Below are 17,857 nucleotides of genomic sequence, written 5' to 3'. Positions count from 1 at the left end.
CTAAATGAACTGCGCTTTCTCTTCCATAAGAACCACTCCTTGCACCCACTGGCACAAGCTTGAACCACGATTTCTCAGACACTTGCAGTTCCCACTGAAGTATGTCCAGGGGGAGAAAGGCTTTCTTTCTCATGCTAACAACTCCATTGTAAGTGACGTCTTCAGAGGCTGCCAGGACTGCTCTGGGAAGGTGAGCTGGGGAAGCGCTCAATACCCCTTCCCCATCAATCCTCCCGGGCTCATTAACTCCTTCCTGCCCGGGGCCAACCCTGTGCTGGGCCTTCCTCTTCTGGAGGGGGGCGCTGGAAAAATCAAATCAAGCCAAAAAACCATACCCGGAAGCACAGTTAAACAGCCAAGCCAGAAAGTTCAGGCCCCGTTCCTCTACCTACTACTATGCATATGAAGCATGGAATTTGATTAGCATAAGCTCAAACTTTTCCCAGCTTGCTACCCAGAAGGCATCCTGTTTTGTTATTTGTATATTTTAAAACACTGTTAACAGAGCAATAATAATGTCTGATGCATTTGCCCAACAACAGCTGGTTATATTTTATAGCTAAAAAGGAAATGTGAAGTTTTCCTAGAAACCTACAATTTCAGGAGCCCCCCTTTTTTTAAGCAAGAGAAAAGGAAAGGCAAGAAAACAAAACAAAAGAAAAAGAAAAGATTTATAAGTCAGATCGTGAGGCTGGAGTGCTCAATCAATCTCTAACTCGCCTCACTCCATTGGTTATGGCAGAAATCCATCCATGGAGGAAAAAGTTCATCAGGAAAACACAGTTGTTTGTTTGGTAGGAGGGTTTACCTGCGAAGCCCACGGATCACATTACTTGTGGGTACTGCTTGTTTGCTTGCTGCCACCTGGCCTAGGAAGCTGAGGCAGGCAGACGAGGGAGGTTCTCCCGTTGGCTAACTGTGGCTTTTTGCTCTCAGCGGCTCTGCCAGGGGTCAGAGGGCAAATAAAGTCCCCTCCCCCGTATGACACACTTCCGAAGGGAGAGACTGACACAAACCAGACAGAGAATTAATAAAACATGAGGACAGTGTTGGCCTTGTTCTGGGTTATGACAGGAAGAAAATTTAACACAAAAGTAGCCTTCAGCGTGGCCAGCCAGGGTGGGGACAGCAACTGGGGCCCTTCCTGGTCCACTCCACGGTTGTAACCCAAGAAGGTCTGAGAAACATCAAGGCTCTCCAGAGGACAGGCGAGGCTTGGACATGCTGGCCACCTTCCAGGTGGTCCCCCTGGACAAACCACATCAGGAGACAAACACCTCCTGAGAACGCTGGTGCCCACAAAGGACAGACGGGGACTTGAGTTTTCCAGACCTGGTCTGAGCAAACCATACACCGCACGGAGCTCCATTTCTCTACAACGCGCATTTGGAAGTGATAAAAAAAAAACATTACCTCAGAATCACAGCTCACCGTGAGGAACACGGTAACGTTGCTTATTTATTTTCTCACGAGTCTCCTGCCTTTCAAATTTCAAAGGCTTTATAATATTTTCATGCTAGATCTATCTTCCTCTCCTCACACATACAGTATCAAAAGGACTATCTGAGCACCCCACCTGCACATAAAACCCAGAGCTGGGAAATAACGGGTGTCAAGTACTTCCCTGGAGCGCACTCTCTGACCATCCCACACACGAGCGGGACAAATGAAAAGATCTCCTCATATTAAAACGCCAATTCATTCTCGGTCTCAATTTTTTTCTCCAAAAGCTCTCAAGCACCATTCTCTGTAGCTCAAGTTCACTTCTATAGGCCCCCACACCACCCCAACCCAACAGAAGGACTCCAAAGGACTCTCTGCACCTCGTTTCCACCGGGCTCCCCTTTGATGGGACCTAAAGAGCTCTAACTGTCCAAACCCCTTTCGTTTCAGGCCTCTTCTGGCCGCCCACCACAATGAGGGGCTGGCCCAGGAAAGGGTTAAAGCCCTCATGTCAAACCGCAAACTCGGGCACTGGCCCAGAAGGGACATGGGAACCAGGGCAGCCGAGTGATAAAGGCCGGATTGTAGCAGCCCACTGGATTGGAAATGACTTGTAGGCCTAATGAAACAGAACTTTGGCAGTAAAACAGAATGAAAGGAATGAGACAATAAAAGGCTGGAACAAAGGGAGCAGAGTCGTTTCAGCTTAGCAAAATAAGCTCACTTTGTTGGTGGGGAAAGCCAAAGCCGATTAGGATAAACCAACGACTGAGCGTAAGTCTTCCAAACTAATTACACAGTTCACCATGTGAAGTATAATTGGAAGCCTCCAGATGCGGGCTGCTTTGCTTTCACAGGAGTTATATAAAGTGAGAATTACCTAGTGAGCTCGGCACCGAGCAGCCCTATCATCGAGGTGAACAGCTGAAAGGTGCAGAACTGCTCCATCCGGGACGAAGCCGAGAATTCATTAAGTTTAAAGGCCTCTTTTTGATCTCCAAAATCCTATAAGTGAGAATTTAAGAAACCGGTACTTGAAGGAGGGGCCGAAAGGGGAGAAGGAGGAAACCCACGCACACGGAGCTTCTTTGATCCCAGGGCTTTTTAATTACCAGACTGGGCTCTTCCGGACGGCTATGCGGGGAGAACGGTGGAGAACCCTCCGATCGATTGTCTGGGTCTGTACGTGCCTATCGAGAGCATCATTCACGTGCCACTTTTCGCAATGGTCTGTGTACATCATTCCTGTACTATGAAATCGTGAGCACAGATAACGTCCACTGGGAAACCTGACGCAGTGAAATAAATTACTGCACATCAACATTCTTGACAAATGAACAGAATCTTCTCCCTCTGAGTATCAGGCTGCTTAGTGGTAAAGTAGGAGATGAGGTTTTATAAACAGCGAATAGAGGCTAGATTATACAAAAATGAATGACTATCTGGGCTCTCTCCAGCATGGGCTGTGTGATCTCGGACAGCTCATGACCTTCCTCAACATCAGTTTGGTCATCTACATGATAGATACCCCACCTATCTTGCTTGACAGCCTTGAGCATCAGGTTTTAAAATGCATCAAAAAGCTTAGCACAAAGCACACATCCCTCAAAGTCAGAAACATCAACTCATAGCAAAAGAATCTTCATAGTAAAACCTGAACTTCACAAATTCGGAGTCTTCATTAATTTAGATCTAGTACATGTAATAAGGAGTTGGAAATACTCTATGGATCCCTGGGATCTTGCTCACAGGATGAAGATTCTGGTTTATAAATAGCTTTTTCCAAATAGAGAATCCCTTCACTGTTCCTACATCTTGCAATCCAGAAATTAACCCTACCACAGTTACAATTGTTTCACTTATTATATCATGCTCATGGCTATTGGTAATATCTTGTTCTGGTTATAGTCTATGGATACCTTAGATAGATACATATCTATCCATATACCGACCTATGTATGTTTATGATTTTTGGAGGTTTTATTTATTTATTTGAGAGACAGAGAAAGAGCAAGCAACCATGCACTAGCAGGGGGAGGGGCAGAAGGAGAGGGTAAAGCAGTCTCCCCACTGAGCAGCGAGCCCAATATGGGGCGATCTCAGGACTCTGGGATCGTGACCTGAGCTGAAGGCAGATGTCCAACCAACTCAGGTGCCCCTGTATGTTTAAACACACTTTCTAGATTACTGAATTTTCAAGCTTGAAACCAACCTTACGAATAACCTAGTTTAGGGGTTGGCAAATTATGGCCCACAAGACAAATGTGGCCCATAATCTGTATTTATAAATAAAGTTTTATTGGAACACAACCATATCTAATCATGGATGGGCCATAGCTGCTTCCTCCATACAAAAGCAGAAGTAAATAGTTGTGACAGAGACCACGTGCTCTGCAAAGCCAAGAACATTTACTATTTGACCCTTTACAACTTTTCCAACTCCTTCCCTTAGAGGAGAAACTGAGACCAGGAAAGAAATGGCCTGTTAAGGTATCATAGGGGGGTCACTGCCCAGTCAGGCCCATCATGAGGGTCTGGAATACTTCTACCTACCTAACCTTCCTCTAATGACAGCATCAGAACAGCTACCCAGGGGGCGAGGATGGCCATCCAAGGTAGCAGAATTCTCATGCCAATGGCCACACTTCACAATCTCATCTTAAATATAAACAAGTAATGATATCTCTAACCAAGGGGGTAGGGGTAAGTTTCTGGGAGGAAGGTGGCAGGAAAGTACAAAGGGGTTTACAAACCTCTAATTTGAGTTATTTAAAGCTCTCGGTGTGTCATTCTGCACCCACCCCACTTACAGTAATGACATATTTAACTCCCTAAGCCCAGCCCCATGATAGCAGTCTTACCCATCTTGATTGCCACCTGAAATAAACAGTTGAAGCAGCTGCCATCTCAGGCACGATGGGAAGAGGGAGAGGAGAGAGGAATGACAGCAAGGGAAACTTAGAACTCAGGTGGCAAACCCTGAATGGAGTCTTAGAAGGATGGAAAGTTCTGGATATGGAGGAAGAGGAAGCAGGATGTAAATTCTGGCTGCTATCCTGCCTTACTGGTGTGACCTTCCTTGAGGCTTTATCTCCCTCACCCTTATTGTTCACCTTTGTCAAGGGGCTGAATGACACCAAAATGCACTGTACAGATGAAATGAGGCAACATATATCCAGTTCTCAGCACTGCCCCCAGCCCATGGAGGGACACAGTCTCTTCCTTTCTTTTATACTCTTCCCACCCTAAGTCCATCCTATAGATCAATCCAAGGTTGGAAGAGGGCCCAGAGTTTAGGTTCTGTTATCAGACAAGCCTCGAGGGGGGAAATCTGCACCCAGCTATACCTTTCAGGGGTGACCCTAAATCAAAGACTCAGTCCAGCTAGACTCCATTTATCAAACTATAAAGTGAGTAGGACAGGACCCCCACCAGCCTCCCAGAGAAGAATTAAATGAAATAATACAAGTCAATGGCCTGGCCCAGGACCCAACACAGTATATACTCACTAATAAAATTACACCTTGCTAATTTGCAGTTACCAATCTAAAAGGAGCCCCAAACAACTTTACAGCTGGGAATGTGTTCAAGCATGTGAGTCTATTTGACACAACTACCTGTGTGTGTGTTCTGTTTTCCTCAACCAGAATATAAACTACTGAAGGGTAGAGTCAGTATGTCAATTCACCATTGGATTGACTCACTGCCTTAAGGCACAGCATCATGGTCTCCTCTGTTTTGATCACTCTGGACTCAAATGAATGACACCAGAATCCAGAGAAGTGGTGGGTCCTGTTCAAGGAGGCACAAACATAATACCAGGCACCAGCAAGAGGAGAGATAAGCCCCTCTGAAGACAGACCCAGATAATACAAAGAGCACGTGTATGAAACAACCTACAAAAACAAGAGCACAGAAAGTGTTATGGTTTTGATATATTCAAAAGCCTTAGTCCTTTAATAAAACACCTGATAAGTTTATACATCCTGCTGGAATCTACAAATGTTACTGCTAAATTAACTGAGCAGCTTTAGACCCAGCGCAGACCAGGCCAGGGAAGATGGTCTGTGAATGCCTCCCTGACAAGAGGAGAACTGTTCTCAGGGCAGGGATGGTTGCTACCATGGGCCTGCCCAAAGCTTGCAGAGCTTCCCACTGCTGGCATACTGAGTCCCGACTATAAGTGTTAATGCAAAAAGACAGAAAGAAAGAGAGAATAGGAGAACAAGGCAATGAGGGGGGGGGGGGGAGAGAGAGAGAGAGAGAGAGAGAGAGAGAGAGGAGCCTGAAGGTGTGAATGTGCAGAGTTGCACAGTCCAACTTCCCTGACAATCATGAATAGGACCATGAGATTCCAATTTATGGTTAAAAAAATAAATCCCACCTCATGTTTGCAAACACTGCTCCTGGCCTAGTTTTAGAGGCAGAACTGTAGCAAAGGGGTGCACACTCCAGAGCCTTCCATTACACAGCTGGACCTGTCTCATTTAATTACTTCCAGTCTCTCCCCATAGGCAGGGTGGGGCTGGGTGGTAGACAAATCCCCCGCTGGTGCTTTAAATACGTCTTGAAGAGAAGTACATGGTCACCAACGCACTCAACCATTCTTCCAAACCGGCCGGAATGAATCAGCCCCCAACTGGCAATGTAAGATGGTGCCATGGGGAAGGCGTCTTTCATAACCAACCCAGAAGGGCAGTTAAGTGCCATTCTGCATGCAAAGCTGGGCTGGAGGAGGCTGATGTCTCTTTGTTGTATGTCTCCCAGCCATGCAGAAATTGATTATTACCAGAGACAGGAAAATCTCCGTTTTGAAGCTGAATAGTGATCACTGTCCTCATCCCAGACAGTAACTCACAACTGGACACACCCGGGGACGAGGTCAGAGCTGCCCATTACCTCAAGCAAACAAGTAAAAGCACAGAACCTTCAGACCGGTCAGTGGGCAGCAGTGCCTTGTACCACCCAGCGCAAGCACAACAGCTGTCATGGGGGAACATGAGTGACAAAGCTTAGAACAGGCACAGTGCCTTCCACCCTCCTGCCGTATCAGCCCTGCAACAGCAGAGACGCAGACCTGTGCAGAGGAGACCATCACACACCCAGACTCCCAGGACAACATCCACAATTACTCAAAGATGCGGGAAGCAGAGGCCAGCACAGCCATTCGCCTGGAAGCCTCCTGGGACATGGCAGCCAGAGGAGGGGTATCACACAAAGCCAGCAGGGACAGTCTCCCCGACAAGCTGCCATGTTGGAGCCCCGGGACAACGCAGCCATCAGAGAAACACCACTTTCCAAGGCACCAGCTCCCCCCACCAACTAGAGAGAGGCTGAATTAAAGCACATCGCCCAAGGTTACACACCCTATCTGTCCATCTCTGTGACTCTGTCTGTGACCTACACACTCTCACACTCTGGTTCCTGACTGATGGGGGGGGCGGGTGCGCTACACTGTTCCCAGCCTATTCTAGCAACAGAGCCCAAGGGATAATTTTACTTCTGTCTCACATACATTCTGACAGGTACAGGCCCAGCATCTTTCCCAAGTCTCCTCGGGCATCTGACAGGGGAAGGTTCAGCTGCAAAGGACCCCAGGGAGCCTCCTCTTTTAATGTATCTTCCAGAAAGGCATAGAATGAAGCCCAGCACCAACTCACAGGCCTCTAGCAGCTTCTGTGGGAGCTTCTGTCCTGTGAGTCACAATCTTGCATCCCTCCCAGCTGCTGCCACCACCGGCTCCCAGTCCAGGCCCCACGTGGCCAGTAAAACCACATTGAAAGGCCACTCTGTCTATTCCTGCAGGCACGTGGGGCACCGTGCCGACCACAAGCCGGACTCTTCCATGTCAGCTCCTGACAGATTTCACTTAAGTCTTGACAACCAAGTTCAAGGACAAGGTTCTTGAGGGCACAGCTGTGACAGAAGGAAGGGCCATGGCAGCAGCCAGCCCCACACACCACTTACCTTGCCAAACTGCTCAAAGTATTGCTTTACATCTTCCACCACTGTGTTCGCAGATAATCCGCCTACAAATATTTTCTTTGTTCTTGTGACCATCTGCAAGAAATGACAAGAGGAGGCCATGGGTTAACTAGGTTATCTGAAGCAATGCTCACTAAGATTCTGAAACAAGCCACTCTCCACGTTTCTCTAGAAAGGCAATTTTAGATAAATTTGAGCTGTACGGACATCTCAGAATGCTGTGGAGACAGCCACGCTGGATATCTTGGGCCTTCAGGCCACAACCTGTAAGCTTGAGTTTCATACAGACACAGAGTAGACTTCAGAACCTCTAAGCCATAATACACAGCTTCATTTTCATTTCTAGCACAAAGAGAAAAGTGGCACGTCAAAGCTATTTTAAACCTAAGAGATGTGAACAGAAGAGAACTATGTGCATAAAAATCTGTCGCCCAGAAAGTACCATAAAATTTGTCAATAAGAAACACACACATCATTCAAACATAAGGGTGGGCTGTCTACACTGAGCTGTTCTGAGTGCTGGTTCATGTCTGCCATCAAGACAGATGCTGACCCTGCACACAGGGGCCACTCTCCAAGCCTGATCCTTATTCTCCTTCCCCTCTTGATTCCTCATTATTTGCCTTGATTCACCCTACGCCCAATCAGGCCCAGTTAAGCCCCAGGTATCCACCCCTTTGTCCACATAAGTCCTTCTCCCCAGAATGCCTCTCTATGCCTAAACCTCCCATGGCAAGTTGTAACCATCCTGTAAGATCCAACGACCTCTAAAATGCAAGCTATCTATATAGTTCCCACATGCGAAAGCTGTCCCCTCTCTCTTCTGAAACTCTAATGCTGTAGCCACCAGCCTGTCCTGGCACCCACTTCTTCCCACCTAGTGTCAAAGTCATGGATAATCCTGTCTTTCCTACTTCCTCCCACAGACAGTAAATTCCTGATTCTTCCAGGTACCCTCCACAATGCCAAGTACAGAGCCAGGCACACACAAGCCCACACCAAATATCTGGTGGATGTGAAAACAAATGAATGTGGTCACATTTCAGAATTCCACCAGTTCCAAAGCAAAGGGAGACAGAAGTTCAATGATACAAATGATTTAGAGACAGAACCAAGTATCATAAGGAAGGAGCCAAAAGTGAAACAAGAAAATGAATCTTGTTCTGAACACTGAGTTTAGGCTGTGTAGGTATGTAGGTGGGTTTTTTTTTTTTTAACATGCAATAACAAATTTAAATGTTAAATAAAAAATGTAACACGCTCAGTGGGTACAGGGTCTCACCATTGTGGCTGCATATGATAAAAACCCAATGTCTTAACCTGAGGGGAGAAATTCTGTTGCAACGTACATGTGTATCAAATCATAATGTTTGTACACTTTAAAGATCTTACAGTTTTGTCAGTTACACCTCAGTAAAGCTGAGGGGAAAATGTTTTATGAGAATATATAAATAAAAGCATGACTGAAACCCAGAAATAAGGGAATAAGACAAAACAGATTTAAAAAAAAAAAAACAAACCCACCATGTCATATCCGGTCTATTACAATTCGATGTGGGATGCCTAAGTACAGGGGCCATGGCTGCCAGGATCCCCGCTGTCCCCAAGGCTGAGCCATACTAGCAGAGGGAATGTACCAACCACCCCACCTCCAGCAGGAGCTCCCTGGCTGAGAGACATCTGGTTGGTGACAGGCAGGCTGTGCCGAGGAGCACTCCCCTGAAGTCTGATCCTGTGCTTTGCACTGTGAAGTCCCGGACCAGAGTGCCAGTCCCACCTAAGCCTGAACTCCCATCAATCGGGAAGCCTGGTTGCCACGAATGGGAGGCTCCAAGACTGCAAAGAGCTCAGATTTTGGCTTAGTGGCTTCTGGAAGGGACATGTGCCACCACAGCCCACTGACAGAGCTCCATCTGGAATGTCCTTGTAATCAACCTGGTACACTATTTTAAGAGGACATTGTCCTAGCAAGTCTGCACACTTCCTGTGGGCTCTGAGAGACATGCATTGGTTCCACATGTGTTTAAAGCTGTGATTTACTGCTTTTCATCTCTTTTCAGATGAACAGGAGAGACAGAGGAGATCGTGTACATGAAAACATTCTGTGACAGTCCCACCAGTGTCTGCAGTGCCAACTCCAAGAACCTCTCGTTAACCAGTGGGCATCTTATTCTGCTCCATGTTGTCCATCTCCCTTCTCAGCTATTCGGCAGGTCTACCCTGGCAGAACAGGTACCTACCCATGGAGGTGACCTACCTCTCCAGATTTCAATCTGTCCCTACACTCACTCACTGACCACCAAATTTGACTACCCTAACTTTCCCAATGTGTTCATTCAACAGATACATTAAGGGCTAGGTGTTGGAGCCTACATTCCAATACAATGTAGAATTTAATCCACTATAAAATGGAGATATAATAATTAGCCTACCACGCAAGGTTCCTATTAGGACTAAATTAAATAACATATGCCAAAGTGTCTAGCAGGACATTAGGCAGATGCTAGATAAGTGGTCACTGTAACTGAATCCAAAGTCAATTACTAAATTCTTCCTTCAAGCCCAGAATAAATGTATGGCAGAAAGAGACTTTACAGAAAAATCTTTGATAAATCAACTCTGGGTGCCCCATTTTCTTCCACTGTAATTTCAAAACCACTTTCCTGAATCTCTACATGATTTCAGATGGGCAAAGACTCCCAATAGTTTCATTTTAGATTTTTCATTCCTGTTTTTTTCCCTATCAGCCAGGTAATTAAATATCTATAAAGAAACACTACTGTGATCCACAAGCATGCACTAGTGGAGTTCTCAACTTAAAGAAACTCTAGAGGAGCGGAGCATTCTATAAAATGAACCCTATGGTGCCATTTATACATTGTTTAGAGCCAGGGTGGGTAGAGAGCAGACCCTATTTATATTCCAAAATGTTCACACGGACCCAGATAATTAAATGAGTAACATGTCTTCATTCCAAATAACAGAAGTCAACAGAATGTTCATTCCCCAGTAACTGGTTAAATGAAAAGGCCCCCTCTTACACTCTCTACAGTCTCTCAACAGCCATAAACTTATCATGCCAGAGCCTTAAATGCTGGGGCAGACATCCAGGTATAAACCACACAGTCCCAAAAAAAGTCTGTAAAATACTTTTTTTAGAAGGATGAGAAATCCCAGGCCCCAAACACCGCGCTAAAATGTCCAAGTTACTAAAACATCCTCTCCAGGAACCAGCTCAGATACAGTGATGGATCCCACTCTTCAGCAAACACTAAGGGAAACTGGTTTAATCAAAACCTTCCAGACATGAAAAGGCCAGTGGGAAGATGTGCAACACTCTGTTAGCTGCTCACCAATGTCTTGGCTTTGTGAGGGGGTGGGCAACAGGGCTGTGCACTGTGACCTCTCTTGCCAGGGGCACACTGGAGGAAACGGGAGTGATTTACTTTGGGAATCCTGATGGCATCACTGCTAAATGGACTATGCAGTGCTTGATGATTTGCATTCTGTAGAGACACAGAAAGCAGGCGGAGGACTCTAGAAACACACACTCTTCCACTCAGTTTCCCTTCTACCTCCAGGGCTACCAAGAAGGGCAGGACAGGAGTGGGGCTAGATGTCCTGTCCAGGCTCCCAGTGGGTCTAAAATGGAGGTCCTCAGAGTCCCATCGATACTATCAAAGTTTCTGTGTCCACGTTGTCTGCTCGCATGTGCACGTGTGTGTGTGTCTGGGGTAACTCTCTGGTCCCAATCCTTCAGTCTTGGCTTCGACTTGCCCCAGGAACCCCTCAGCTCCTCCAGAACTTAAAGCCTCTTCTGACCTCAGAAACAGGGAACAGGACAAATTACTACTGGTCCCCCTGATTCCAGAGTCCTTTGCATTATAAAAAGTCCTCTCTACCCACAGTGGAGAGAGCCACCTGTGCTTTCTTCCTGCCCTAGACCCTTTGAGTAACTGTTTCCTAACCCACAGCCCTCACACCAATACAGTACTGAACCACACAAAGCAAGGGAAGCTGGTCACTGCACACCAAAATGCTCAGGCAGCCCCAGGCGGTCCCCACAGTGCACCCAAATGGAAAGAGCCATCCATCTGTTCCAGAGAGGGCTCACTCCAAAATCCATTAGGAAAGTCATCTTAAATGTCCTTTGCGTGGAGTTTTTGGTGGGAGGGATTGTAGAAAACACTTTTTATCTGAATGCTTTCCACGCTTTGAGACACCAGATACCCACCAACAGCCCAGCAACCACTTGGGGACAGCCACCTCCCCCAACAGATGCCCTTACTTTTATGGTCTAGGGCGGCCCTCTGGGAAGTGGTGTGTGTGTGTGTGTGTGTGTGTGTGTGTGTGTGTGTGTGTGTGTGTGTAGTGTGCATCAGGGGGTGGAGAGTGTTCAGGCTCTCACAAATCATTGCTGCACATTTTGCATCTAGACCCATAATTTAACTAAACATCACTGCTCTCCACACCTCTTGGCTCTACAAAGAAAACCCCAGCACCCATTCCAGTTTGGAAAATTGCTATTTACACATAAGAACTGGCCAAAGCCAGCTGCTAACTAGAGCTGTAAAGAACACTCCACCTTCCTGCTTCTAACCAGAGTGCTGCTTTATGTTTTTAAGTTTAAAAAAATCCCTCTAAAAAAATGTGTTTGAATCTGAAATGGTCACTCAGAGTGGGACCAATGGTTGTATTTTATAAAACAGGATAAAGCAGAAGAGTATGCGTGCATATATGTGTGTTGAAAGCAGAGGTTGTAGGTATTAGATAAGAGAAATTACTTTGAAGAATGAGTTTATGAGGAAAACTTAGCTCTAGGAGCTTTGCCCCAAAGATATTAGTTGCCACATAGGAAAACAATAATAACTAAAAATGTTTCTCATCCTGACAAATGCATGGAAAGAAGGCAGGCAGCAACTCTGGAGAGTCTTGAATGGGTAGAAAAGAAGCCCAGGGAATTTAAGTCAGCTCTTGCCATCACCACGTTCCTGCAAAGAGCTCCAATTCCCCCTCTGGTGACACATATGGGCCATCTTCACTGCCCAAGAGCAATGGCTCATTTACAGAAGCTCTCCCATCTGTGGGAGCCCCAAGATGGAGAAAGGAAGATGTAAGGGCACTAGTGCTGGGCAGGATTTCGCAAACGGGACTGCCCATCGTCCCCATTATACAGAAGGAAAAATCAAGTCCAAGCAAGTTGGTTTAGGTGCTGGTTAAAGGCAAGCAGAGTGACAAGGGAAAATGGACATGCTGGCAGATACCATGCAATTCTATCCCAGACTCTGAATCTGGTGAACATTTTATTCTTCAGATTCTTAGATGAAATTGTATGTTATCATCAAAGTATCAGTTCCCTGCATCTGAGAATTAAGCCCAGTCCTTGTATGGCAAAGATGCTCTCTCAGGGCTCACCGGGGTCACAGAAGTCCCAAACTCCACAGCCTCACTCCACAGGGAGTTTCCTCCAAGGGACGTGCCCTCTAAAACTCCCAAGTTCCCCCAGCATTTGTTTACATCTTTCCCTCCTCCCTCTAAACTACCACTCTTAAAAAAATAAAAATAAAAAATATAAAAAATATAAAAAAATAAACTACTACTCTTGCTACTATCATCACCACTACCACCACCATCATATCTGAATCCAGTGGCAAAACTCACTTAGCACACAAAAGCAGAACCCAGGTTAGGTACTAGAATCTTCTCCAAATGATTCTAGAATCACACATGGAAAAAGATGAAAGTCAGTTGACTAGAGACCCCAATATTCATGTCTACCCAGATCTTTGGAAACAGGGCCTTTGCATATGTCATCAGTTAAGGATCTTGAAATGAAATCATTCTGGGTACAGGGAGGGCCCTAAGTCTAGAGGCCAGTGCCCTTACAAGAGGAGAAGGGACATGCACTACATACAGAAGGGCCATGGGACGGTGAAGCAGAGACTGAAGTGATGTGTCTACAAACCAAGGAACACCAAGAACTGCTGCCAGCTACCAGGAGGTAGGAGAGAGGCACGGATAGCTTCTCCTTCAGTCTTCCAGAAGGAATGAGCCCTGCCAATGCTTTCATTTCAGGCTTCTGGACTCCTGAACTGGGAGAGAAAACATTCCTATGCTTTAATGCCCCCCAAGCTATCTCAACTTGTTATGGCAGCCCCAAGAAACCTATAATGAAGACCCACCTGGGGGAGGCCCTCAGATACTAGAGACCTGGCCTTGGTTTTTCTTTGTGATCACAGAGTAGAATTCACATGGAGGAACCCACTATCATGGGGGAGGAGAACGCTACACCCACATGTGTGACAATCTGAACTTGCCCCCAATGAAGGCAGGTCACACCTGTCACTTGCATACCCACTATGGCAGGGACCACAGGGACAAGCCTCTGCCTCAAAATGTAAGGCAATACCTACTGGGAGATGAGGAAGTAAGGACGAAAGAGAAGACACCCAAATGCTGCCCACAGAGTCAAGATCCCCTGGCATAGCACTTCATACAAGAGGGAACAGCATACACACCTGACACAACCCAAGTGGCTAAGAAAGGCCCTTGTCTCCCACTGAAGGCCCTTAGTACCTGTGTCTCCTTCCACGTTCCAAAAGCTCTGCCCTTACAGCACACTCACTGCACGAGGGCTATGCCCTTCTCATGAGCTGCCTTACTTGGCCTCACGTCAATCTTACATCGGGTCTCAGCCTCTCCCCCACAGTCAAGGAAATGGAAACTCAGAGATGGTTAAGTGCCCAAAGTCTCACAGTACCAGAGTGGCAAAGGGAAGAGCCAAAATCTCACCCTTTCTATTCGCTGAAGTGTCCTGCCCCTTCATTTGTGACTAAGGTGTCTTCTTTTCTCCCAGCAGAAAAAAAGAGGGGCCGAGAGAGGAGAGGGTACCATGAGAAGCAAGTCTGACTCTGCCCTTTGCAAGCCTGAAGCAAAGATGCAGAAATGACAGGCCAGACACTGCTGGTGGGGATGGACACAAAACGGCACAGTCCCTCAGACGGTTACACACAGAGTTACTACTACATGACCCAACAAGTCCACTCCCAGTACATACCCAAGAGAAATTAAAACATATGTCCACCCAAAGCCTCTCACACAAAACGTTCACAGCAGCATTGTTCGTAAGAGTCAAAAAACGGAAACAACCCAAATGCCCATCAAGGATGAATGGATAAATTAAGTGTGATGTATCCATGTAATGGAATATTGTTCGGCCACAAAAAGGAACAAGATACTGACATGCTGCAACGCGGATAAGCCTCCAAAACATTACCCTAAGTGAGAGAAGCCAGTCATAAAAGGCCACACATACTGTAGGATTTCATTCACATGAAGGTTCGTGACAGGTTTAACGCCACAGCAACAGAAAGTGGATTAGTGGTTGCTTGGGGTGGGGGAGATGGGATCATGATGGTGAAAGAGTATGAGGTTTCTTTTTGGGGTGATGAAAATGCTCTAAAATGGACTGTGGAGATGGTGCACATATCTGCAAATATACTAAAAACCACTGAACTGCACTCTCAAACGGGTAAATTGTATGGCCTATGAATTATATCTCAATAAGGCTGTTCTTTTTTCTTTTTTTTTTTTTTTTCCTGAGAGGCCAAAAAGATCCCTGAATGCAAAAAGGGCTTAAAATAAACCCAAGTGCCCCAGAAAGCATGCTCTCCCCAGCTACTGCATCCGCCAGCCACTTCTACATGCTTAGCTTCGCCCCTGGTTGACCACTGGACAAAGGTGTAACAATATTTGATGTTGCCAACTGCAGAAATTAATTTAACTTCAGAGGAAACTAATTATAAATATAACCCCAAATGTTTCTCCAAGCTCGCTCTCTCCTCATCTACAGCTATGAGCCAGAGAGCACTAGGGTTCAGGCTACAATTTGGCATTCCCTCTAAATAGCTTTAAAATTGGAAGGAAAAAAATAGCCTTCATCTATATGGGCTGGAATATAATTTACACACAATTATCCAGCATAGTCAGGTTACAACATTACCCCTGATTAAAACAACAGTAACTCACCTAAAGGAGAACGTGCTCTTGTAATGAAATGATCAGGCTGTTCAGGCAGGCTCCCCACCTCCAGCCCGGAGCCCTCTGCCTGGCTCCCTCCCAGGCTAATTTAACAATACTACTTCCTCTGAACCTTGGGGGGATGCAGCCACCCGCAGAGGGGTGACCCGTCCACAGACTGGTATCAGAGAGTCATATCCTAGACAGTGGCGCTCAGACTAGGGACACGGGGTGGTGCGGGGACCAAACAAGGTGCAGAGATGGAGTGTTGCCTTGGAAGGCACAAGAAGTTAAGGATCGTGACCCAAGCGTCAACCGACGCTGAGCGGCGAGGTGGCTGGCCGGCCGTCACTCTGATCACAGGCACCTGATCTGCGCCCACAGGTGGCTCCTCCGTCACTCCACCCTTCTTGGAGCCCTCACCCCCTATGACTTGCCACAGAGTGAGTCACGGGAGGCCCCACCAACTCTCTCCGGTCTTCTAATGATTGCCAATACGGAGATGCAATTAAAACCCATCATCTTTTACAGCAGCGGTATTAAGCGAAATTAAGTAAGTACCCTTTACTGTTGCTGAATTTGCGAGGAAGCCACGCATCCCTGCATACGAAAGAGGTGCTTGCAAAGCCCCAGCAAGAAGGCCAAGGCAGATTCTCAATAAACCCCAGAAAGGTGGGGAAGAAGGGTCAGCCCGGATGGCGGGGCTGCTGGGAACTCAGTGCCTTCCATCTGTGCCTGTCACCCCCACCGTGCAGCCTGGTGGAATTCTTTGGAGACCTGGAGGACGCCTCACGGTGAGGGGCAGGGCCCTGGAGATGGGGACACCGATCACCCAGGGTGCCCAGCCTACAGCAGTGATCCAAATGCCACAATGGCCGTAACTTTAAGACCCGTTCTCTGTGCCCACCTGCTTGCACTACCAGGCACATCGGTGCAGACGTATGGCAGGGCAAATATCCACCCTGGCCCTGGGATGAGATTAAGTCAAGTCTCTTGGCAATTCTGGGCCTCACTTTTCCCTTTGAAAAATGGGCCTGAGACCCTGGCGTGGGCAACACAAACTGAGGCGAAACTGTGCGACCGGAACTCTAAGAAGGCCAAACCCAGGCGTCTAACCCCAACCCTGCTGCAGGCTGGCCCGGCATCTGCCTACAGACCAGGCCGCTGGGCACAGCCTTCAGAGTACCCCTCCCCGAGCCCCACCGGGAAGCACTGGCCAAAGGGAGTGCGCATGCTCAGTTCAGGAAAACAGGAAAACCAGGCTTAGGAGGGCATTCGGTTATCTGTATTCTGGGGAGGACTGCCCCAGAGAAACTTCCAGAACCCACCCCAGTGAGAACAAGACCTGTTCTCATCTGCAACAACCAAAGGGCTCTTCTTAGGAGGGAAAGCGTAAAAACTTTGCTGGCAGGCACGCTCTGAAGCCAAGGCGGCCCATCCCCCCACCCCTCCAGTTGATTTCAGGAAAAGAACAAATGGCAGCCTTAACCCTTAGCCTTGATTATCTTCATTAGCATATTTTAGATGCACACGGCAATCAGTTCTTGATGAGCAAGTTTTACCTAATCCGCGGAGCTGAGCCAGGCTGCAGGTTCGCGACACTCCCGTTGCGCAGTGGCACCCAGCCCAGCAGCACCTCACAATCTCCTGGGGCTGCTGAAAGCTTGGTGATACCTGCCCCACCCTCGGGATGCTGGTCTTATTGGTCGGCAGTGAGGCCTGGGCATCAGTCATTTTTTCCAACATTCTCCAGAAGATTCTAAGGTGCAATCAGGGTTCTGTGAGAAGCAGCTTGAACCCCAACTCAGCCATTTCCCTCCTGTAATTGTAGGCAAGCCACAAGTAAAGCGGAGGCAACTGCTACATGCCACGGAGCTGCCCTAGGCCTCATGAGAGATGAGTATGTGAAAGAACCTGGCACACAGTAGGTGCTCAGAAAATGACTGCTGAATTATAGGAGAGTGACCCTGGAGACCAAGAAGGACCAGAAGACAAACTGCAGAGAATAGTCTGTGGCAGAGAGACATACCCATTCATTCATTCGCCTATCAGATGTGTTTTGAGGACCTACTATGTGCCAAGTGCTGCGCTAGGCTCCATGTATGTTAAATGGAATGAGATCTGGTGTCTGCCTAACTCTGGGAAATGAACAAGGGGTAGTGGAAAGGGAGGTGGGCGGGGGGGTTGGGGTGACTGGGTGATGGGCACTGAGGGGGGCACTTGGTGGGATGAGCACTGGGTGTTATGCTAAATGTTGGCAAATTGAACTCCAATAAAAAAAAATTAAAAAAAAAAAGATCTGGTGTCTGCTCTGAACATACTCACTGTCAAGGAAGAGGCTGTGTTATGGTAGCAAGGTGGAGCTTTGTGGGCACCGGGCTGGGCATGACCTGAGACTTGATGGTTAGCA

General features: G+C 47.1%; 1 protein-coding gene across 15 annotated transcripts in view; it reads right to left on the bottom strand.

The window, feature by feature from the left end:
* The window catches only part of MSI2 (musashi RNA binding protein 2), a 388,731-nt gene that overhangs the window by 250,947 nt on the left and 119,927 nt on the right, over positions 1 to 17,857 (bottom strand). For all 15 annotated transcript variants that reach the window (XM_038547828.1, XM_038547829.1, XM_038547833.1 and 12 more), the window contains exon 6: positions 7,411 to 7,503. In XM_038547828.1, coding sequence (XP_038403756.1) covers positions 7,411 to 7,503 — 93 coding nt within the window. The remainder of the gene's footprint in view (positions 1 to 7,410; positions 7,504 to 17,857) is intronic.

This window comes from Canis lupus, chromosome 9, assembly GCF_011100685.1.
Source record: "Canis lupus familiaris isolate Mischka breed German Shepherd chromosome 9, alternate assembly UU_Cfam_GSD_1.0, whole genome shotgun sequence".
NCBI classification, from domain to species: domain Eukaryota; kingdom Metazoa; phylum Chordata; class Mammalia; order Carnivora; family Canidae; genus Canis; species Canis lupus.
This window is presented reverse-complemented; position numbering and strand designations above follow the sequence as displayed.